The sequence below is a fragment of the Gavia stellata genome, chromosome 7 (genome assembly GCF_030936135.1).
Source record: "Gavia stellata isolate bGavSte3 chromosome 7, bGavSte3.hap2, whole genome shotgun sequence".
Lineage (NCBI taxonomy): Eukaryota > Metazoa > Chordata > Aves > Gaviiformes > Gaviidae > Gavia > Gavia stellata.
This window is the reverse complement of record NC_082600.1, coordinates 44,401,782-44,424,855: the sequence shown is the minus strand read 5'-3', so window position 1 is coordinate 44,424,855 and position 23,074 is coordinate 44,401,782. Positions and strand designations below refer to the sequence as shown.

The following is a 23,074-nucleotide window of genomic DNA, read 5'->3' as shown; positions in this document are numbered from 1 at the left end:
CTGGGAACCAGGTTCACATCTTGTTCCCTTGCTTCAAGCGCTGCCTGAAACGATGCACAATTTCAGCTGTATCAAGCTGCTTCAACCCACCTGTTTTTGCAGCAATGGGTGGGAAGGAGTACGTAGGTGTGGCTTGTGACCCATTAGATAACTTCAGAGCTGGCAGATTAGTGTGGAAGAAGTTGTGGTGATGTTCATAATTGCTCATTTGTCTCCTTCAGCATCTTTAGGGGTGGTGAGAGTGGTAGTGGTGGAAGTCATTCACAGAAGGCAAGGGAGGAGTAATCCAAGAATCAAAAATGTCACCACCTTTGCTAAGGAAGAGATAACGATGATGGTTACTAGTCCTGAGCTTTGACCAGGAAGGGGGTCACTAGAAGTAGAGCAGCTTTAGTAGTATCTGAGAGATGGAAGGTAGGCTAGAGAGGATCCAAACTGGACTTGTCAGAAAAAGAAAAGTGACTGCCGGGAGTTCACATGGTGCAGTTGGAGAGCTAGAGATGAGAAGAACATGGGGGTGAATGCATTTCCCCCTCTCACCCTAGACATCCAAACTGTGATCCAGAGTCTCTGAGGAATTCAGAGATGCAAGAAGTTAATCCATTTTTGTATTGTGAAAGGAAAGAGAAGAGCGTACAAATGTGTACTGTCAAATAGCAAGGGCTGGAAATTGGCAGGAAATAGGGAGACAGGGATAAAATCATAGAGGCAGGTGGAGTGCTTAGAAGGGTTGGGAAGATGCTTCTGTATGTGATGGGAGGAATTGCAGGAGGGGAAGGGAAGGTTGAAAGGATGGAGGAAGTAATGTCACTTTATAATTTTCTTGTAAGCAACTGAGATTCTGCACAGAGAGAGATGGAGGCTGGAGGAGGGGAGGGTTTGAGGAATGAGTCAAAGGTGGTGACGAGGCAGCTGGGATTGCAGGCGTGGGCTTCAGTTAAGCTGGAGAAACACTTTGTCTTCTTTCAAACAATTGTTCATATTAGCATTCATGGTGTGGGCATGCATGCACCCATCCATGTGATGTCTCCTGCTGTGCTGCACACACAAGTTGTTTGAGGATCTGTCTTTTGGTTCATGACAGACCAACCCAGTCAGATCTCTCTTGTCTTCCCTCAGGTGCCATAGTAGAAGAGGAAAGTTATGAGTGGAGGGAATTGATCTGGTGACACTTTTCATTAGAGTTGTCTCACAACAGATGGTGGAATGGGAACTGGTATCAGGAGTGGGTCAGGCTCAGAATTTGGTGGGGAGTATGACTGGGGGAGGGAGGCAAACACCCAACAGCCACACACCTCTCCATACCCCCATTATGAGGACACTGAAAAGCACGAAGGAAATCCGAACCTACTTTAACAGAGTGGAAGGGAAAGAAGACACGTGAAAAAGAGGGCTGAGGGCAGACAAATAACTAACAGTGCTTATGGACTGGAAATCATAGCAAGATGGAATGAGAGAGAAAATCTGATGGTAAACACTGGAAGACCTTAAGTTGTGGTGGGGAGGGAGTCAGTAACAGAAAGGTTAGAGAAAGAGCTTATAGGCTACATAGAATGAATAGATGTGCAAAGATTTTGCAAAAGTGAGGTCAGAAAGTGTGTCGCTACGGACTTGATTGGGTTCTCTATGTGGAAGGCACGGAAGGGAAGCGAGGGGCGTGTGTTTCTATCTTTTCCTGGCCCAGCTTGGCTGCTGAGGTTCCACAGAAGACCCCTCGTTCACTAGGTATGTGCATGTCTGTTGACACAGGAAACAGTGAAAGCTGAAGGCAAAACCCTGTCATAACTTCTCTGCAAAGAAACTAGCTGTAACTGGGTGTCAGTCTCCCCACTGCGGTGATTTTAGTGAGCTACTGCCTAACTTCTGCTGTCCTCTGACTTGTGAGGCCTAATAAAATTGTCCTTTGGGACTGTAATTTTACACTGAGTCCTAGGACTGAGAGGCTGACCTGGAGTGCTCATCATCTTCTAGGCTGTACTACTGCTGATTCTGTGATCTGGTAGGAGCTGGACTTCTGGCTCTGCTGCTGCGAGGATGAGATCTTGGAGTCTCTCACCACAATTTCTTTTTAGTTTGTGGCCTCTACCTGCAGTAAAGCATGGCCTGCTCCAAATCTCAATTGTGTATAATCTAAAATCTTACCACAAACCCATAAATTGTGATTGCCCTGTTTTCATTGTCTGAATTTCCCTTCACTCTTGCTTATAAATGCTGTGCGGAGTAGCTGTGATAGCTATATTGCATAGCAGCTTCTTGGACAGGTCTGCTTAGTATCCTCTGGAAGTATTATGAGCTAATTCAAGCTGGATTAAGGTCAAGTCTGCCCTAAAAAGAAACAAAACCCATCTGAAGTATCCATCCGTTGTACGGCGCAGGCCCTGCATACTGAGTAGCTAGGATGTACTTCTGCTGCCTTAAGCTCAGGTCTTAGTGGTTTTTTTCTGCATGTGGCTTTGAGTTTGTCTTTTAATACTCCTTAAAATAATGGGATGAAGTGTTAGTCTCTGTTCATCTTGTAGTTGTTTTTGTAATTGCAGTGGATTGGACCTGTCTGGGTTGAACTCAGCTGTGGCACTGATTTACAGAAGTCACTGCAAGGTTATGAGCTTGGCTGAACTTCTTGGTGGAGTCCTGCTGCCCTCTGGGAGCTCTGACACTGCATCACTGTTCTGAATGTCGCACCATTACTTTTCATGTTGGTACACAGTGGTCCATCAGGGTGTGGACCAGCGTGCTTCGTCAGTCCTGCTCCACATTCTCTGGGATCTGGTTCAGCTCTTGAGCCTGAATCTCTGCATTGGCTCTATGCAGATATCCTTGTGGATTCGCTGAAGTGCTGGAATCTGCTTTGTGCATAAGAGCTAGTAGCGATAAGGAATGAGTCTTGTTTCCATTGCTGTTGTCTCGATCATGCCAAACTGCCCTCAAAACTTCCTCTATCAGAAAGTATTCAAAACATTGGGAAAGCCAAGTACTTTATTTGCTGTAGGTTTCTGTTACTTTGTTCTTTTCCAGTTGGAACAGTGTGGTCTCCTCATTTTAGCCTGGGCTTCCTTCTTTCCATCTCACCACGCTTTAAATTTAAACTGCCTTCCCATTAGTTAAACTGTTGTTAGATTTTGTGTTTTCCCAGCTTGCTCGTTTTCTGCCTTTTTTTTTTTTGTTGTTGTTGTCTCCCTGTTCACCACTTTACCCAGAAAACAGCAAGCCTGGCTGCTTACTTCCCAGTTCTTGTCTTGCCTTCTCTTCTTTTGCTCATCATGTTGAGGATACCTCATAAATTGTTCCCTTTAGTGATGTCTTTCCAGCTTTGTATTCCCTATGCAAGGTTAATGCCTGTTTTCTTTGCAGACACAGCAACTGTGCAGGACCCACCTGTCTGAGAAGAGGCTCGAAATGAATACAGTGCACCCTTAAAATACATTTCATAAATGCCACCTGTCAGCTCTTCATTTGCCCTAAGATACTTTGTTAGTTTATTATATGGAGTTTATTTAAGTTGTCAGAACCTGCATTCTTATTAATGGAGGTGCATTTTTCTCTGAGAGCATGTGACTTCATCTTAACCTCCCTAGATGAGTACAGATGTAGAAAAGACAAGCTTTTCCTCAACAGACCTATCCTGCTCGCACAGGATATTATGACTGTGAAACATAATCAACCATTGAGCGTGTTTAGCTTAGTGCTCTGTGTTGTCCTGGTAGCTCAGTCCGTGTCGCTAAGCTGACGCAGCATTTTCATCGCAAGTTTGGATGCACAGGGCTTGTGCTGTAATATAGCAGCCCTGAAATGTGTTTAAGGATAGTAAGAATTTTTGCAAGTCTTCCATTCACTGGCAAGTACAAGGCTTTGAATGTGTTTCTGTGCTTGGAGCTTTTATTAATACTGTGTACTGCTATTTCCACAATGAAAAGTGGCTCCAGTGTGGAAGCTTGGTGTTGTACATGGTTAAATATCAGGAATTCAGACCCTTCTAGGGAACATACTGCTTCTTGGATTAGCAAAAGTTTGTATTATTGCAATGTGGTGGTTGATAAGGCATGCATGTGCTCTACAAAGACACTGCTGAGGTTTTTTTCCACTGCAGATGAGTGTTTTCACCTAAGACACGCACATTTAAAGTTGTGCTAAGCACACATTCTTGCAGTAGGAGCTTCAGAGGGAGTAGCAGGCATTTGGCTTGCTGATTTGTTTGGATTAATAGGATTTCATGTAGTCAAAATGCACACTCACAATGAAAAAGGGTCTTCTGTGTAAAAGCAGTTTCACTTGTTATTTTTGCACCTATTCTTCATCTATCTGTTGGTGCAGCTGTATTGATTAGATGGGAGTACTGTTACAACACTATTTGAGCCACTGCTCAGGAGAGGAATTATTCAGCGTGAACTGAAATTGTGACCACACTAATTTATGAGCTATGGAGTTGATGATAAAGTATAACCTGTGTGGAATACGGGCTGAAGTTGGCACGTGTCTTGGAAAACAGTCCTTACGAGAAAATCTCAAGAAATTTCAGGGGCTCTGAATTATCTAAAACTATATACAGCAGTTTTGGCAAGGCTGGATTAGTCTGATACTGCGTTAGTGTCTACGTTAGACGGGTGAACTGCAGTAGACCTAGTAGACAGCGTGGGTGGTGTTACAACTGTGGAGGACACAAACATTAGCCTTGGGTGGTAAGGATGTTCTGGTTAGGCAACGAGAGCAACCCTGTGAAGGAGTCTTTTGTTGCTGCAGTGGAAATATTCCTCTGAATCCAGACAAACTCTGGTAGACCAGAAAGTTAACTTCTTTAATGATTGTTGGAGGCAAAAGTGTCTTAATACCATAATGATTCAGTTTCTCAGTGCCTGTGTTACTGGCCAAGGCACTGCTAATGGAAAGACCAGCTGCGGACGTGCCAGTGGGACCTTGCAAACTTTTTCTTTGGTAAGAGAGGTGGCGCCGGGATGCAGACAGGCAAATGACCCTTAGAAGTCAGATGTTTAGCTTTTTTGCTTTGACATGCAGCAGCAATATTTGAGGACTCCGCCCAGCTTGAGTCATGTTGCACAATGAGCTCAGATGGGCTCTTGTGCTGGGAGGGCCATTTCAGCAGGAGAGGGGAAGTTTGGAAAGGCAAGTCCCTGTTCTCGGTATAGCTACTTGGGGAAGCTTGTCCTTGTGTTCGTCAGAAATGCGGCAAAGTGAGATATGGGTGCTCTGGAGACTGGAGAGCTTAGAGTCTGGTGCCTGCTCGCAGCTCCTTGGTGGAAGGCTGCCCCCTTTGTCTAGTCTCTGCAAGACTCTCCATCTGAGGCAATTAGGATTAGCAGGCACATTTCATGCTCTGAAAAGTCAGAAAGGGAACGAAGAAGGAGTTTTACAAAAGGAAATGCCTGCCAGGCACAGATTTCGCTCTGTTTTTGTGCAGAGAATAAACACAGACGCGAAGGTTAAAAAGCAGACTTCCAAGGCTTGGAAATGATGCAAGGGACTTAGTGACGGGAGAGAGCAGAGGCATTGCAAGGGGCAGAGTTGGCAGAGGGAGGAGCCCGAGCGACACACAGCACAGATTAGCTATTGAGACCTTCTTAGTTCACCTTCACAGGGATTTTGTGAGACTTAAACTCTGGCAGGAGGGACAGGAGGGATGCGGCATTCTGATTTGGAGAGTCACCTACTGTTTCTGGAAGCTTAGAACGGAGGAGGGCTGTGAACATGCCCTCGCGTGTGGGTTCAGACAGAGGGGAAGGAAGAGAATACATGTTTCTTTAGAGGCTGCAAAGTTCAGCTCTCTTCTGCCTTTTCATCTAGCAGCGTGTTCTGGCCTCATTCGCTTCCCCCTTCCGTTTAATTCTGAAAACCACTCTTCTCTTGCAGTGTCAGTTGCTTGGGAGCTGATTTCAAATGTAGTATCATACTGATTTTTTAGTAGATTGATACGGACCTCCAGATGGAGAAATGACTGTAACCTATGTTATTGCTTCTCCTCACACTGACAAGGTAAATTTGTCTTTATCTACCCAGTATTTTCCAATAAATAGGTTTCTGACTCCCATGCCGGTGTAGTAGCTGATGGCTCTTGTAGCTGATTCTGTAAGTATCAGAGGATTTTATGGTGTATGGAATAGCTGAAATTAGGAAGAAAGCACAAACCCCTTTCTCCAACCCTTTACTCATTGTTTTTTGTTAGGGCTTCTTTATGCATACAGACAAAATCATCTAAAAGGCTGAAAACATCCAGAAAAGGTCGAAACAAAACATTAGTTAAATAAAATGCAGATTGGAATGTATTTTTAGTGCTTCAATATTTTCCCTAAAAGGCTATACTGTAGGAAACGTGTTTTACTGCTTGAATCATATGGTAGCATGAGGCATGCTTTTAACACATGCTGCTGTCGCATGGAAATAAAGAAATGGTCTCAAAACAAGCAACAATGTCTGCAGAAACTTCCTTTTAGCAGCTTCAGCAGTTAGCTGATTAGAAGACTCCAGCCTTGACTCCCCTTCCCAGCAAGGGGCCCAAATGAGAAAAGAGAAAGCTTGTTTGCCCACCCACTTCTCAAACAGCTTGTGAGCTCTTTCAGCCAACAGTAATAGGTGTTTCTTTCTGTTTCCATAACCTTTTCCTGTCAAGCTCTTTTGATGATGCAGCATCTCTATTTGCAGGAAGGTTTCTCTTGACTGTCTAGCCTGATAACATTTATTTCCACCTGTGTGCTTCATGGAGCACCTCCATCTCTTTACATACCATTCCAGTACCAGAATTCCAGGAGTCTCATGGTGGTCCCTAAACAACTGGGGTTTTGCTGTTTAAAATGTGTATGCATGCGTGCTGTTACGTAGTGTAAAGCAACCAATACAGTGGAGCCTTCCCACAGAACTTCCTATCCACTGCAGCTAAAAGTGTCATAAATGACAAGTGAGAAAACAAACAGCTGAGCCTCAACAGTCCTCGTTTGTAAAAGTTTTCTTGCAAAGAAGAAAACCGCACTTACCGGCTTCTTTTGAGTTGTACAAATGTAAGAGCACCACTAAGACTTGCAGCTCTGCTTCTTTTGCAAGTAGGGTTTGAGGCTTCGGATCTCGGGTGAATTTACTCACTACCCTGCAAGAACAAACTTTTAAACTATGCAAATGGAGTATCCTCTGAAGGGTAAGCTAAATAATTATGTATCAGTAACAAGATGCAGCTATTACTTTGTGTTCAGTTGCCACAGTCAGGCTCTCACTTGTCACATTCATCCCTTCTCCTCTCCAGCAGTTGTTGAGCAGTATGTTGCTCTCCACTCATCACTAAGGTGAGGTGTGAGTAAGACACTCTGGCATGCCCACGGTTCAGATGGTATTTCTCTTTACCTGGGTTTTTTTTTTTTTTGATGGCGTGAGAGATTATGAATCTTACAGATAAAAAATAGTGTGCAAAAATTGTTTTAAATCCTGTCAAACTTTCACTGTGGCAAGGCTGTACTTGAGGTGATGGCTGGTGGTGATTTAGGAGGTGAAAAGAAGGAATTCCTTCCAATTTATTTGGTTGGGGTTTTTTTCTATTCAGCAGTGCATATCTGATATTGGATGGCTGCAGAAAGCTCTTGGCAAATTGGAGGCGTAGACCATGATCTGTCACTAACAGTAGCTGGGAGGGTTGAGGTAGCTACGGCAAGGAAATGAAACTGCTTCTTCCTAATGGGTCACCCTGAGTAGGATGAGGACTTCCTAAACAGTGACATTTGCTTGCTGCAATGTGTATATGCAAAGGCTGTGATAAGATACCGTATTTGTCACTGAGGAGAGTACAGGGTTTTCCTCGTCTGAGAGGTTCTATGTGAATATTGCTGCCTCAACTCTTGCTGGTTCTGGAAACTCACCATGCTGTTTTGCATCTGATTTTCCAACTTCCATGTGTAGCAGGGTGACATGAGCAGGGGCATCTCTATGGGGTGAACAACAGCAGAGAAGCGGGAATTCTCTTTCTTAAGGAGAAGAATTATCAGCTTGCTTGGTGAAGTGCAAACAATTCAGACAAGAGGGGAATGCTTTTGAAAAGGACCTTAACCGCTTCTGGTTTCCCTGAGGGAAAACTGGACCCTACCATCAAAGACAAACACTTCCCAGATGCATTTCTGTATTAATTGTTACATGATCAGACGAAGGAGGATCTCTGAGGTCAGGAAGGTAAGATGTCAAGGAGCCAGCACGACCGTACTGGGGATGGAGGCTTTGGGCAGGATATCTGTTGGTTTATTGTTTGTGTTTCTTGCAAATAAACTGTTTTCCTTTTGAAGTCTGAAACTTGTGGGTGGAAAATTCCTTTTCCTCTGTGGTGCTTGCATTGTTCACAATGCGAGCGGAGCCCTGGGGCACTTGACTGAGCTCCTATTAGGACAGTCATCTTCGCTACCTGCAGCTGAGGCCTGCTCAACTTCCCATAGCTGATAGGACTGTGGAGCTCTGCATGCTAAGCACTGCCCCTTTTAAAAGGAAACTTTGCAATAGGAATCAGCCTGAATGGGAAATTGCATTTCTTCTTGTTTTGTACATCTGGGGTAAAGGAAAAATAACAGCCTTTTGAAGGGTTCAGCCTTCAGAGAGCATAGACCTCTTTGGGGCTTTCTCAGTTAACATCGAATCTAAGATCCCTTCAGTGCTTAGCATATGCCAAACTACCCTTAGTAACATTTTGTGCATCCATTCATGAAAATTGTTTTGCCCGCTTCCTATTTACAGCTTGCTGGTACATTGAAAAACAAGCAAAATGCATCCTTGAAAATACCAGGTTGCTATGCATACTGTTTCTACAGCGTTAATACAATTTTAGATAGTTAGCTCGACCACTTCAAAGGCAGTGTCTTCATGGTAGCCTGGAACAGAGATTTGCTGGGACTTGTCAAATTCATATTCAGGATTTAATGTATTTACTGTGAGCAAAGGTAGTCCCCAAAACCAGGCTGCCCCACAAAATACTTTAGGGTTGGAGATGTGCAAGAACCTGTTACATCTCCACTAGGCTTCAGAGATCAGTAGTCACATTTCAGCTGAATTCAAATTGCTTCAGAACTGGTTGAGAGAATCTGGTGTATTCTTGCAACAAAGAGTTTTATACTTGGTTTGTCAAATAGATTTGTTCTGTGTTTTGGGCTTCCTGGAGCCCGGATTATAGTAAATCTAGAACTAGTAAATGGAAAACTCATCAGCTGCGATAGATCCTTTCTGCAAGTGTAGGATAACCTCAGTATCAATAGCTACAAACGAGCTCATAAAGAGGTAATTACTTCTCAAAGGTACTCATGCTTAAAGATGCAAGTACTAATCTAGGGGGAATTTATATCAGGGCCTAATCACTGTCTCAAATTGAGTCACAAATTAGCTCAGGGACTTCTCCAGCTTCTTCAAGCTTATCTGTAAGCATGTTAATAAATTTTTCTTTTACTGTGAAGGGGACCTGCCAGACACTAAAAACTTAAGTGTAAAGGATCTAGTCTAGAAAAAAAAATTGAGCTCTGTTTTCTGTTAAATACATTGGAAAGGAATTCCCATAGTATGTACACGTTCCATGTTCTTGAAACGTGTACCTCAAAGCCTGTGTAGCTCTAGAGTATTAGCTCTTCCTCTGAGAGTCTGATAGTAGTAGTCTGGAATTATCCTGCTCTTCACTGAAGGAATGCTGGAGTGCCATGGGAAGTGGTTTTGCACTGCTTTTTTCCCTTTCAGTCTAAACGCAGACATTGCCTTGCATGGCTTGATTCATAAATGAGCAATAGCTGACTGGCAAAGGTTCATTTCTCCACATGCCAAGATGAGTCGGACCCTCTGAGGGGATTGAGACTGACGGATAAATATCTGTCACATGTAGGTGGCCTATAAGAAAAGATATGAGGATTATTTTTTTTTAAGTCTTTGTTAAGACTTTTTCCCCCCACTCTTTAAACACTCTTGTCATGTGCTGAGTGGGGGTGGATGGAGATCGGGGCGGTGGGGGGAGAAAGGGGGGGCTGCTGAAAGCATTTATCTTCATTTCTGCCATCACCCAGTGTTTATTACGCAGTGATAGACAGACGCAGGAAAGTTGCCAATCAAACCTACGTTCACTGCATTTCAATTGGCCTTTGCTTTGGATTTCAGCATTTTTAAATCTGCATCATCTCTGCAGTAAAAGGTTGTTCTGTTCGTGGGGATGACAAGCCTGAGACCCTCGGGTACCCACTGCAGTCACTTGTGATCCCATCAAATAGTGGAAGACCCAGGAATCAGGACAGACTGTCAAGTGCTTGGAGAGGACTGCTGCTTGTAAGAGCTGATCTGCTGCTGCCCACATTTAAGAAGCTGAAGTGTGTTGTTTGCCTCCAGGTTATACTAGAACTTAAGAGGCAACAGCACCTTCTGCTGCTCTCACCCAGGCTGAAACCCTGGCTGGGCAAAGCCAGCTGAGAATGAGTTCTCAAGCTGCAGGGTGAACAAAAGCTCTAGTGAGGATTTGAACTACAAGTTTTCCACCCATGGTCTCACATCTTCCCTATCAACCAATGGAAAAAGCGAACAACAAAGGTTAGGATAGCGTAGTTGTGTGCTGGGGGGGCGTATTTTCCTCCCTAAATTGGATGTCTGAAATGTTCGCATGCTTTTAATCGTCTTTACTGTAGGACAGTGCGTGCGTGCACGTGGGAGGCTTCTGGTAGGACTTGTGATACAAATGTTATTCCACTTTGTTATATGTAGCTAGATATAATTTAATAATTACGCTTCTCAATTACATAATTAGTATAAGTAGAGGTAATTACTTAATAAAAACATGTAGATCATGGATTTGCCATTAGTGTTAGGCACACTGGTTTGGAGCCTTTGAGAAATGGACCAGATCCTTCTGAACATGCACCTTTCGCTCTATGAACCTTGTTCCCTGGGTCCTGATCTGTTTGATAAAGGTGTCTGTTACCTGAAGCACTAGTGTTAGTCGATAGCTTTTGCTGGCTCTGAAATTTGTGCAGGGCTGTCCTGTTGATGGGGAGGTGCTGCTTTTTTCCGTTGTTAGCTTTTTCTGTGTAGGATGTGACTGCCTTTGGAGGTGAAGGGGATGTGAGGTTTAAATGAACACCATAACTAACCTGCAGGTTCTGGGGAAGGTGATGAGAAGACCAGAATCTTTACAGAAAAAAATTCAAAAACATTTGCCAACAGCTTTTTTTATGGTACTTGTAGCAGTAAGCATAACAGTTGTATGAGCCAGCTGAACTTGCTGTTTGTGGAGCAGTTAGTGACGTTGCTAGGCTTCTGTGATGCAGAGAGAACGCACGATTACTCTCCTAGGGTATGTTATTCTCCAGTTTATATTATTTGTTATGCTTAGGAAGGTTGTTCTCATTGCAAAACAGGGGATGACTTTGTGATGTTCATCTGTTTTAAGGTCAATATTCTGGAATTATGTGCCCTGAGTAGTCCTTCTGGTGCCTGTCTTTGCAGTGTTTCCTTGACTGACTTAGTCCTGTAAGGCAGTCGCTACCTAGTTGGTGTTGTTAGTTACCGTTACCCTGCGGCAAGTCCCACTGCTTGAAATTCCTACAGAAACTAGTTTTCTCTTCCCTACCTGGTGGCTGGAGGAAAGACAGCAGAGGAGCTGCCTTTGCGTACCAAACCTGGGCTTGGGATGAGGAGACTTTTAAAGGTGAAGCAACATAAAATTTAATTGTCCTTCTTCCACTTCTGGTTGCAAAAATGTAATTTCATTAATGCATTGAATCCGCTTTCTCCGGTGCATGTCTTTTGTTCAGAGGAGCCCTTTGTTTTGGGGGATAAGGAGAACAAGGCCTTGGGCATATGTAAGAGCAATGGAAATGTTCTTAATTCTGCTCTCCAAGCGCTATGTGCGTGTCTGACAGAGGCAGATACAGAGCCTGAGCAGATGCATGGTGGAGGTTTGTGGATTGCTGGAGGCCTGGGACAGCTGAGTATGCAGGGTAAAGCTGGCTGCTCAGAAGTCTTGCTCTTGGCCTGTTTCTGAGCTTTCTCCAGAACCAAAAATCAGGACTCAAGACAGCTTATCAATCAGAAGAGGACTAGCAGCAGCCTTCGTGGTGTCTTTCTCTTTATTTATCAGCACTGATGTAGAATTTGCTTCCCTACTTTGCCCTGCCACCCCTTGTTCTTTGCTTTGCAGAAAAAACATAAACTCTGTTAGAGTGTGTGTGTGTGTGTTTTCAGGCCTTTTTTTTTTTTTTTTTACAAGCCTGAGTGTTCTCCTGGGATTTGATAGGAAAAGTAAAAATCCAGCCACCCTAATCTCCTCATCTTCTTCCACACCACTTCAATTTACTATCAGTTAGCAAGCTTTTAGCTCTCTGCACAGGTAGCTGGCCTGCTGTGTACTGGATACAGAGCTGTCAAGTGATGTCTCTTCCACTCTTGCTGCTGTGGCAGCAGAGTCCTGAGCCAGCCCTTCTGCGAGAGTGAAGCCACTGACTTTTCTGTGTGCTTCCCACTGGAGACAGTGCGAAGACTCTGGAGGCTGTGCTTTTCCTTGTTTGTGCTTGGGGATGATGTTGTTTTGCTCTCCCTTATCAAATTCTATTATCTTGAGTTTCTCTGGGTGCCAGCATGTGTGTGTAGTACAAGGGCTGCATGTATATGAAGGCCTTAGAGACTGCAAATAGCACGAGATTTTTGACTCTAGTACTATTATGGGAGAACTGTTTCTTCTCTCCACTTGCCTCCCTAGGGATTATGTTTAATGCCTCTGAGCCTTCTCAAATGCATGCTGACTTGTGTTACTAGTGGCAGTTTCTTTCTGCCTGGAAAATTACGTTCTTTGTGCTAGTTTCTGAAGTATTCTGCTTAGCTTTCTGCTTTGGGCTCTTGCCCAAATCCTTTGGTGGTTAGCAAGGGTCATGTTGTTTGCCTGGAGTCAGGGCAGCCCCTGCCTGCTGTAGGTTGGGCCACCCAGAGCAGCAAAGGGCCAGCTTGTAGGTCCTCCTTGCTAATATTTTGTTACAGTCATTACTGTGTGGTAAATATTGTAGGCAACCTGTATCTTCCGCATGGAGTTTACAGTACTAGCAGGGATTATGTCCGCAAATGTGTGTGATTTGCCAGGGCAACACTTTTCCTTAGTATGTATTCCGGTCTGCCTTCATAGCTGTACTAGAAAATTTTGGGTCTGTGAAAATACAGCTTCACTAGTACCAATAAGTAGAATGCATTTGCACCAAATGAATTGATTAAGATTTCTGCCTTGTGAGTCTGGTCAAGTCTTATCACTCATCAACTTCCTTTTCTTTCAGAAATGTGTTGCAGGGAGGTCTTTCCTATTAATTTCCTGTGCTCTGTGGCTTGTTTAGGAGGTGATGCCATTTCTGTAAATAAGGTTTCTTTAAGAATCTAGAGTTTTGTGTATTGGATTTTGAAAGCATTTCTATGGTTTTGTCTCCCCAGCTCTTTTCTGGGTAATCTTCTGGTGGTTGAATTGCTAATGATTTCCCCCTTTTTGTAGGTGCTGTGATTGGGGATGGACAGTCAGCTGTGGCCAGCAACATTGCCAACACCACCTACCGCCTCCAGTGGTGGGACTTCACTAAATTCGATCTGCCTGAAATCAGCAATGGTAAGCTGGAAAGGATATAAGCTGTAGGATCTTCCAAAGGTAGCTGTATGTTGTAGGCCTTGGATTACTTGGTTGTCTTGTTGCGTTGGGAACTGTAAAATGCTTAGCCTTTTGAGAAAGTTGACTAAAAGCATGCAGAGCTGTTCCTGCTCCGCCTGGCTTGTGTATTCTTGCTCTCAGCAAATCCATGCATAAATGGGGCTTTTTTGTGAGCATTCTCATGGGATATACAGTCCTCTTAGAACAATTCTGTATCCAATCTCTTCATTCTTTTACCAAGAAGTTTCTAAAGGGATATTGTCTTTATACCTTTACATTAGAACCTGCTAATAAATTGGGTCTGAATTCTCCAAGTTACTGACATCAGTGTGGGTTAAAGTGCTGCAAGACATTTTGGGAATCGGGGCCCTGGTCTGTTGCTTACCACAGTGTTGCAAGCCAGGGGAAGTAAGTGTAGCTTCTAGCCATTTGCAAAAGCAGTGATTCATCCCCTATCTCAGGTGACAGCTGCTTCTGGGTCAAGAATACGAGCAATATTGCTGATTTTTATTTATTTATTCTCTCCTTCCCCTTTGTGAAAATTAGATCATAGTTTTACATATCTTCTATGGCATAAGTTAGATCTCGCACTGGAAGAGACTTCCTTATGCAGGCACAAGAATATTTTATGCTTGTGGTCAGCTGATCAAGGAATGATTTTTTTGGGGCAAAAACTAACTTGCCTAGAAAGGCTATTTTTAACCCAGATTGGTACCCTGATATAGCTTGCCGTACAGCTGCAGAAATATTTGTGGCAGCCTGGGATGAAGATAGGAGGTAAATATTCATGAACGTTTCTTTGTACAGTGATTTTTAGCTTAGTCCATCTCTGTGCATACGTGAAATGCATTGCTTGACTTCTCAGCAAAATTGGATTGGGTTCTGCTTTAAGGGACTGACTTCTTTTTAGGGAGAACAGGGATTCTGTTTTCAGAAAGACTTCTGCTTTCACAGGTAGCCACTGAAATGAATTAAGAAAAAGTTTCTCCCAGTCCTGTCTGTTCTGCAATTCTAGAAATTACATATCTGACAAGAGAAGTCTCTGTGGGGTACTGTCCTGTTGCTTTAAGAACACACAAAATGAGCACATGTAGTGACACCATAGCAGCAGAGAGGTCGGGAATGGAAATCATAGAATCACAGGATGGTTTGGGTTAGAAGGGACCTTTAAAGATCATCTAGTCCACCCCACTGCCGTGGGCAGGGTCGTCTTTCAGTAGATCAGGTTGCTCAAAGCTCCATCCAATCTGACCTTGAACACTTCCAATGATGAGGCATCCACAGCTTCCTTGGGCAACTGTATGGGGCCATTTACCTCCCAGTTCCTGGGAAATTGGAGGAGCTGGGGGAAAGCCACCAGTAACCCATCCCATTACAAAAAGCTTTCTTACTTTATCTCTAGGAACGACATAGTATCTGGTGTTTCTGTCTCATCTCCTTCCTTCACACTGCATAGACTATTGTGGTGTGATGTTTATAGCCTGGTGGGAAGTAAAAGCCCTGCTGCTAGACAGTAGCCCTCAACTTTGTAAAGGGGGAAGATGCTTTATATTTTGTCTTTGAGACCCATTCTGTCTCTTGGGAAGGAGCACGCAGTGTCATCTTGAAAGTAGAATACTGTGTTGAACTCGTGCACCAGTGCTTTGACGTGTCTTTTTAAGTGCCAAACTTTGTAGTACTAGTGTAAGGTTGTCAGCTGAGGATCAGTGCTCAAGGCGAAGTTTTGCCACGTGGTGGCAATACTTTCCATGGTCCAACCAGACTCTGGAACAGAATAAAGATGAAGTCAGAGGGGAGAGCATCTTGCTGCTAACTTAAATTCTTTGGGACTTCTCTGCAAGCTTGTAAAGTATTTGAAGAGTGCTACAGCTGCTAATAGCTTTTTTTTTTTTGGCCTCATCTGGCTGCTGAGGAGAAGGCTGCTGATTTTGAAAAAAAAAAAAAAATTAAAAAAGCATAAGATGTTTGTTTATAATTATGGAATCCCATAGAAAATAAGAACCATCTGCTCCTCAAGACATCAATATTTCAATCTTCTCTCTCTCCCCGACCAGGACACTGCCATTCTGAAATAGCTTCCAATTAGCTGGAAATTGGGCTGTGGTTTCTGTTGTCATTGTGCCCTTCTTGCAGGCGGGGTTCCTGCTACCAGCCCATACGCAGCCCTTCTGACTCCCCACTTTGTGCTTCATGGTACCTGGCTTGTCCATCTTTCTTTATTACCATTTGGAAATGTTCAGTTTTACTACCCTTCTTCCTTCTTACATGCTGAGCCTAACTCTGACATTTCTGGGTTGTTAACCATCTCTCCCTCTGCCAAGGTCTAGTAGGGATGTATGAAGATGTAGCAGCTGTGCTCATCCTACAACAGGTATTTGCCAAGCTTGGCTAGGCACAGAACAAAGGCAAGTTTGCCAAGGTGCACGAATTTGTAGAGAGATTGTGAAGCTAAATGTGTAACAGTGGAGTGGTGGGTTGGAGGAGGTTTTTCTGACTCTTCATGATCTTCGAAATAGCCTAGTTCCCCAGTAAAGCATGTGACCTCAATAGCTCCTTTTTTTTTCCTCCATCGTTTCCTATAAATCAGAGGTGGTCATGTGAGAGTCCGCTTACTCAGAGGCAGGGGACTATTGCATTTCCTGGGACTGACTTGAGCCACAAGTGGTTTGGGAGTTCAGGCAGATGAAATGATGCAGCTGAAGTTTGGGACTGCCTGCCAGCTCCCCTCTCCATCAAAGAAATGACTCTGTGGCCAACCTCCATCTCCGAGCAGCTCTTCTTCCTGTTACCATTAAACAAAGAAAAGATAGTTTGGAAGTAGGATGTTTTCCACTGAAGCGGATGCGTCTGAGCAAGCGACAGCAGCGTGATTAGCGCAGTCCTGTGATCTCAGGGGCTGGGCCCCAGCACCCTTCGGAGCCCTGGGCTCAGGACTCAGCTCCGCAGCAGCCACCTCGCTGACGCTCAATCCAGCAAGCGCATGAAAGAGGACTCCGATGGTCTTGGGGAAACGGCTTTGCAGGGACTTGTGGGATTTTAGTCTCTGCCCTGTCTTTCTCTATTAATTTTAATATTAATAATTGCAAAATGGAAAAAGATGGCTTCAGATTTCTTTTCTCCTTTTGCCAGCTTTGCTTTTAGTAACTCTGAAATGAACATGACCAGTCTTAAACTGCAGTTGTCAGTCGTATCAGCTTCGGGGTGGGGAATGTATTTGGCAGCAGAGACAATGCTATATCTGGCATTTATTTAATATTCTTCTAGTACGTGTTGCAGATCCTTAAAGTTTCCCGCAGCTAATGGGTAAGTATTGATTGCTGAACAGTGTAGAATATAGCCTTTCCACAGATTAAATATTTAAAGGTTTTGTCTCTTGTTTATATCTGTTGAATATAGTTTCTCTCATGCTACTCGCTGCTCATTATTTCATTTTCTAGCTGTTGTGGCTCAGCTGGTCTAGTTCTTCCACATTTAGTCACATGTCAGGAATTTGTCCTGTTCCAACACTGGCCAGGATTTGAGGAAGGGGATTTGATCTGTACTTACTGATCCACAGCGGGATGCAGAACTTAAAAAGAAGAAAAGGAAAGGAGAAAGAAAAAAAAAAAAAGGCAGGCTAAACAATGCATGAATAGGAGCAACTGTTAAGGATGACACTTTCTTAAGGGTGGCTAGGAGCGGATGATGCACCCGGCACAATTTTCCTTTGGCAAACAGTGCTGTTGCTGCTGGCCTTCCAGGCCTTCCCCAGCTTCAAGCGTAATTATGTTGTAGGTGTAAGAACTCCAAGTTGGCACAACAGCTTGATTAATTTGTTCTCTGATGTTTCTTTTGATCTGTTCTGTCAGCTCGGTGGCTGCATTAACAACAAAAGAAAACAAGAGATGAAAGGGCAGCCTTGTTGTAAATGGTTTTCCAAAAATAGCAATTTTTTCCCCTAAAATCTTCTGTATTGGCTTCATTTTCATAGATCAGGCCTCAGGCTCAAAGAAATCAAATAGCCTGTGGCTTTGTCAAATGCACGGGTATCTTCATCCTCCCCGTGTCTTGGGAATCTCTTAGATGCTGTTCCTTAAAATGAAAGCTTGCTGAGATCGCTGCCTCTCACATTTAGACATCTTCTGCTGTCACGGTAGGATCCCTTGGTTCCAGGTGTAAGTGCTACCTGAATCCCTCATCCTTTGTAAATGAGGGAAGAGCAAAGAACCATGATGCCAGCGTGAATAGGATCTTGAAAGACTGAACGAAAGGGCGCCCTTTCTTGTTCAGCGCAACTTGCATCTGTGGTGTTTTATGTTCCGGGCACGCTTCAAGGGGGAAAGATAGTTCACTGCTGGCACGGGAGCTCACAGTCTGTTTTGCTGAGAGGCATTCACCGTATGCAACAAACTTTAAAAAGAACACGACACGCAGTCATGTTGGCCGTTATTGTGGACTGCTCACCAAAAACCTCTGTGCTGTGCTGAAGGAGGGAAAAATGTGTAGATAGAAAATGAGTGAACATGTGCTATATGATAAATAGACTCTTGGTGACTGGTGATCCAAACCCAATATTGTTTTAAAAACGCATATAGTAAATGCTAGATGAGGAAGAGGATTAGAGACCTGGAAAGGGAAAAAAATAGCCGTGGAACTGCGAGGATACGTACAAGACATAGCAATGTCCCTGAATCTGTAAATGGTACAGAAGAAATACAAGCATTTCTTACCTTACAAAAAGAAAGGTGTGGGATTCTTTTCTTATGAATGTCCAAGGTTGCATTAGATTAAAAAAACCTCCAAACTTTAAAGGCGGAGAAGAGACATGGATTCCATGGACTATGATTTTCAATAGTTATAGGAACAAGGAAGAAACATTGCCTTTGCCCAGAGAAATCACTATCTGTCCCCTCTAAAACTTCTTGCACCTCATTGAAAAGCACCAGGAGTTCATCAGTACAGAAGGGTCCCTGGGCTTTATGACACCCATACCTATGCTCTGATGAAGCAAGTATGCAGTCTCGCTACTTCAGTATTGAGCATCAAATGATGGTAGTTAACATTGTAGAGAAACCGTGGCTACCTCATGGAAACTGCTCCTGAGCCCAGAGATGCAGGACAAAAGCTTAGATATCTAGCAGAATAGCAATGAGACAGAACAGTTCTTAGACCCCAAAGAAAGGGACTGGACTATATTTTCTCTTCTAATAATCAAAGGGGGGGTTGGGGGGGGGGGGGGCTGTTTTACAGTTGTACCTCTGGCAAATGCTCTCCCTGTGTAATGTATAATTTTGCTCTGTTGCTGGCTTTGTTGCTTGGCTCTCTTTTAAATAATTTACTCAGGTTTGCCTGGGAGAGTCCCAATATTGACCTGTACAGTAAGTTCCCACCTACCCCCCCCTTTTTTTAATGCAATTTTTTAGATCACTGCTGTTTAGATTACAACTACAAGGGAATTGGTGAGAAAGGACCCCCTTAGCCACTAGGTCTAGCTCCCTGCTGTCTTAGGCAAGGACATCCTATAGTTCCTCTTATTCTGTCTTGAAATTGGTTAAATTCTTTGCCCCTTCTGTTGAAAGACTATTGTAGAATCTTGCTATTCTGGTAGAAATCTTCTAATTTCCAAACTTAATGGCTGCTTTTACCCGCTTAACTCACCTGTCAACATTACTTGTGAAGAGAATTAATGTTTTTCTGGCACTTACTTTCTGGTATTTTTTGTAAATACAATCCCGTTTCCTTGCAATTTTTATTATTTTTTTAAAACCATAAAATACATGTTTCATTTTCCCCAGTCATCTTCCTAGCTCTTTGCTGGACTTGTTACCATTTAGGGTTTAATCTTTCTTGAACATGGCTGACCAAAACTGTGCCCAGTATCTTGCATGTGGTCTCAGCACAAGGTTGTGTATTAGCACTGATATTTCTATTTTAAGTGTGCTCCCTGGTGCAGTTTATGATTGCCATCTCTTTCACTGTTACGCCAGGTGGATGGCTCAGTCTTTGCTATGATCACCAAAGTTGATTCTTTCTTGTTTCCAACTGAGAAGCTCCTAGTAAAGCAGAAATTTATAAATGTTAACACCCTCTAGAATGCTTTCATTTCACTTCTCTTATGTCGCTGTGTACTTCAGTTCACTGTGTGGTCTGATCATGTTCTGTTAATGAAATTACCCAACTTTATCAACAGAATTCATCAACCAGCCCTGCTGTCTGCCTAAGTCATTGATAAAGCTAATAAATATGACTGGTTTTGAAATGAGTCACTGAAGAACTCTGCTGGAATCCTCCCAATTTGAGGGGATTACAATGGTGCAACCTGTTGTCATGTATCTTCTAGCTAGTTCACAGCGTATACTGCAGTTCTTGTGTTAGTGTCCATCTTCTCTTGTGATGCCATAATGAGTACTTGAGTGAAGCCCAGATTTTTTAAAAAGGGCAAACTTTAATTCTACCTTTTTTTAAATTAGGTAGTATAATCTTTAATCTTTATTCTGTTGTCTTTCTGTTCAACTAGCTTCAGACTAAGCACTTGGGAATTTTGTCGGCTTTTGGACAGTCTGTTCTTTGAAGGGCCATGTGTGTTTTAGATTCTGTTATTACAGCACTGACAGTGACTACCATTATTTACCTTTTTCCTGTTCAGTACCTTTCTGTTTATACTAGGCTGAAAATTACTGTTTTTAGCAGCTTTGAGACTGAAAAAAATAGTTGAATAAATTTAGAGTACAGGTGTAGGTGGTTTGGTACAGAATGTAATTGCATAGTCCACTTTTTATCCTCATTTTCTTTTTCATCGGAGTTTCTTAAATGGAACAGTAGAAGTTGATACTTAACCATGTAGGAAAGCAGTTCCAGGAAAAATGTCTTTGAGACCAGAAGAACTGAAGATGAGGTTCAGCAAGCGCTTTAAATCAGCAATGCTGGAAGAAGGAGCAGTCCTGTCTGCTTCCCTGTGATGACTTCTGCTGCTCCAAGTGTCTATGCAGCCATGTAGTGTACCAGGTTGGGAAACTGTTCTGGCTAAAAAGTGACCTAGACAACAGTCAGTAATTTCTCAGCCATATCAGTTCCCTGATGTAACTTACTTTCCACAGAAGTGTTGGAAACAAAGGGCAGGGATTGTTTCTTCTGGCAGCAGTGCCAGTTTGTTAAAACATTGAGTTTACAACCTTAGTTTGATTTGGAAGTTCAGACTTTCAGAAGTTTGCACAAAGCATTCTTGGCACTATTCTTTTGTTAAACTAATAAGGAATCTAGCCCAAGAAGTGCCTTCATAAACTCATCTGCAATTTTAGCTGAACAATTCAAAGCCACTTCTAGGCTGGGCATGGTCTGAAGGTTTGGAAGACAATTTCTGGACTGCAGAAGTTGACGTAGTGCTCCACATGGTGCTATAGCTTCAAGCATGTGAGATGGGGTGTTCCGTCTTCTAGCACGCAAAGCTTCTGTATTGCAAATGTGGGCTTTATTTTTATTTTTTTATATTTCTATCCCCTTGAGTTTGAAAATACTAGAATGTGAAATTGCTCCATCCCCAAAAGAGTGTATGCGGTTTCAGCTCTAAACCACCTGGAATAATTGCAGCAGTTTTAGTGAAACGCTGGAGCACATTTAGGCTAGGCTGAGGGAGCGAACACAACTCCAGCCTTGTCCTATCAAGCCACCATTGAACTGTTGGTGATGACGATGCTAAAAGGCCTTGGAACCTCATTGTGCTAGGAATGGCACAAGTGCATAGTAAGATTCAGTGGCCCAAAGAGCTTATGGGCTGCGTATGCAAGGCACAGTGGGGAAAAGATTTCTACAAGGTCACCCAGCAATTGACCAGCAGAGATTAAAGTAAAACTTATGTTTTCTGAATTGCTGGTCACTACCCTGTCTGCTAAACAGTTACTTCACTGATTGTATGAGCATCTCAAATACGGGAATAATTAAATGGAGGACTGGCTGAAGAAGTCTCTGCCCTTTCTCACTTGCTTTATCCAAGACTGGTGTAAAAATCAGCTGTCAGGAATGAATGTCTATATCTGCAGGGAGGAATTCTTCTCTCATCTCCTGTTTATTGGAGATAAGGGGAGCTGGAACTAGGGGCTCCGCAAGAGAAGAGGAAATGAATTAAGGTGTACTGTTTCCAGTGGTACCACTGCTGGAGTTTGTCAGAGTCATGATTTGGGACTTGTTTAAACTGTGCTGTCCTGGACAAAGGATGGTGTTGTGCTCAACGAAGGAGGGGTTTGATAAAGTGCAATTGCCACTATTTCTTGGCTGAATGCTCCAGGAGGCGAGTAGATTTCGTTCCCTGGGCCTATTGCAGTGTCTTATCTCCGTTTTGGAGCAAGTTTTACATTAATCAGGGTATTAACATTTCATAAACTTCTGGAGGAAGCTAAATGTCTTGTGTCTTTTGCATGTACTGTCCGGTCTCCAACATGAGGTTTAAATCTTGCTTTATTCTCTGTTGTTCCCGAGTGCTTTAATCACTGTTCTTTTTCTTTCTTCTTTGCAGCCTCTGTGAACGTGCTTGTTCAAAACTGCAAGATTTACAATGATGCTAGCTGCGATATCTCTGCCGATGGGCAGCTGCTGGCAGCCTTCATTCCCAGCAGTCAAAGAGGCTTCCCTGATGAGGGAATACTGGCTGTGTATTCTCTGGCACCCCACAATTTGGGCGAGATGCTTTACACAAAGCGATTTGGTAAGCATGCAGCAAGAAGTCAGGGTGGGTGGGAGTGTGAGAAGTTACCTCAGAACTCAGCCTTCAGTGAGAAATGCAATAGTCTGAGCATCGGTGATTGTAGTAACAGGAAATATTTTATTGATCTTCCAACCAGCCACCAATATAGTACTGCTGGGGAGAAGCTTGTGGCATGGTCTGGACATGTAAGGTGCTGGTATGGGGAAGCTGCTAAGGGATAGTTATTTATTCCTTAAAGAACTTAATTGTCTTAGTGGGAGGACACTTGCTGCAAGGAAACATCTCACAAAAAATTGTTCTTGTGCAGGTCTCCTTATTCTTCTGTACCCTTTATTAAGGATGAGTTTAGTATGCCCTACATGATGGGAATGCTGGAAGGGAATGAAGAAGCTGTGAGGATGAGGCATGGGGAGGGATGTCAACCTTTGAGAGAAATAACTCCTCTTCTCTTTATAGGCCCTAATGCCATTTCTGTGAGCCTGTCTCCAATGGGCAGGTACGTAATGGTGGGACTGGCTTCCCGACGTATCCTGCTGCACCCCTCCACAGAACACATGGTTGCTCAAGTCTTCAGGCTGCAACAGCCCCACGGTGGAGAAACCTCTATGAGGGTGAGTGTATGTGTCTTCTGTTTCTGTGTGATTTCATCAGTGATTTTGTGTCATTTTGGCTCTAGCATAGTAGTGCTTGCTGGATTATGACAGCAAAGAGGTAGCATGCTCCAGGCCTACTTCAATAACATGTGAAGGAATTTATTACAGAGGTATGCAAACATGGCAGGAGAA

At 43.3% G+C, this 23,074-nt stretch overlaps 1 protein-coding gene across 5 annotated transcripts in view; it reads left to right on the top strand.

Annotated features, from left to right (window-relative positions):
• AMBRA1 (autophagy and beclin 1 regulator 1) overlaps positions 1-23,074 on the top strand; it is a 124,820-nt gene that overhangs the window by 59,263 nt on the left and 42,483 nt on the right. For all 5 annotated transcript variants that reach the window (XM_059819261.1, XM_059819260.1, XM_059819259.1 and 2 more), the window contains 3 exons: positions 13,463-13,573; positions 22,101-22,289; positions 22,746-22,900. In XM_059819261.1, the coding sequence (XP_059675244.1) occupies positions 13,463-13,573; positions 22,101-22,289; positions 22,746-22,900 (455 nt within the window). The remainder of the gene's footprint in view (positions 1-13,462; positions 13,574-22,100; positions 22,290-22,745; positions 22,901-23,074) is intronic.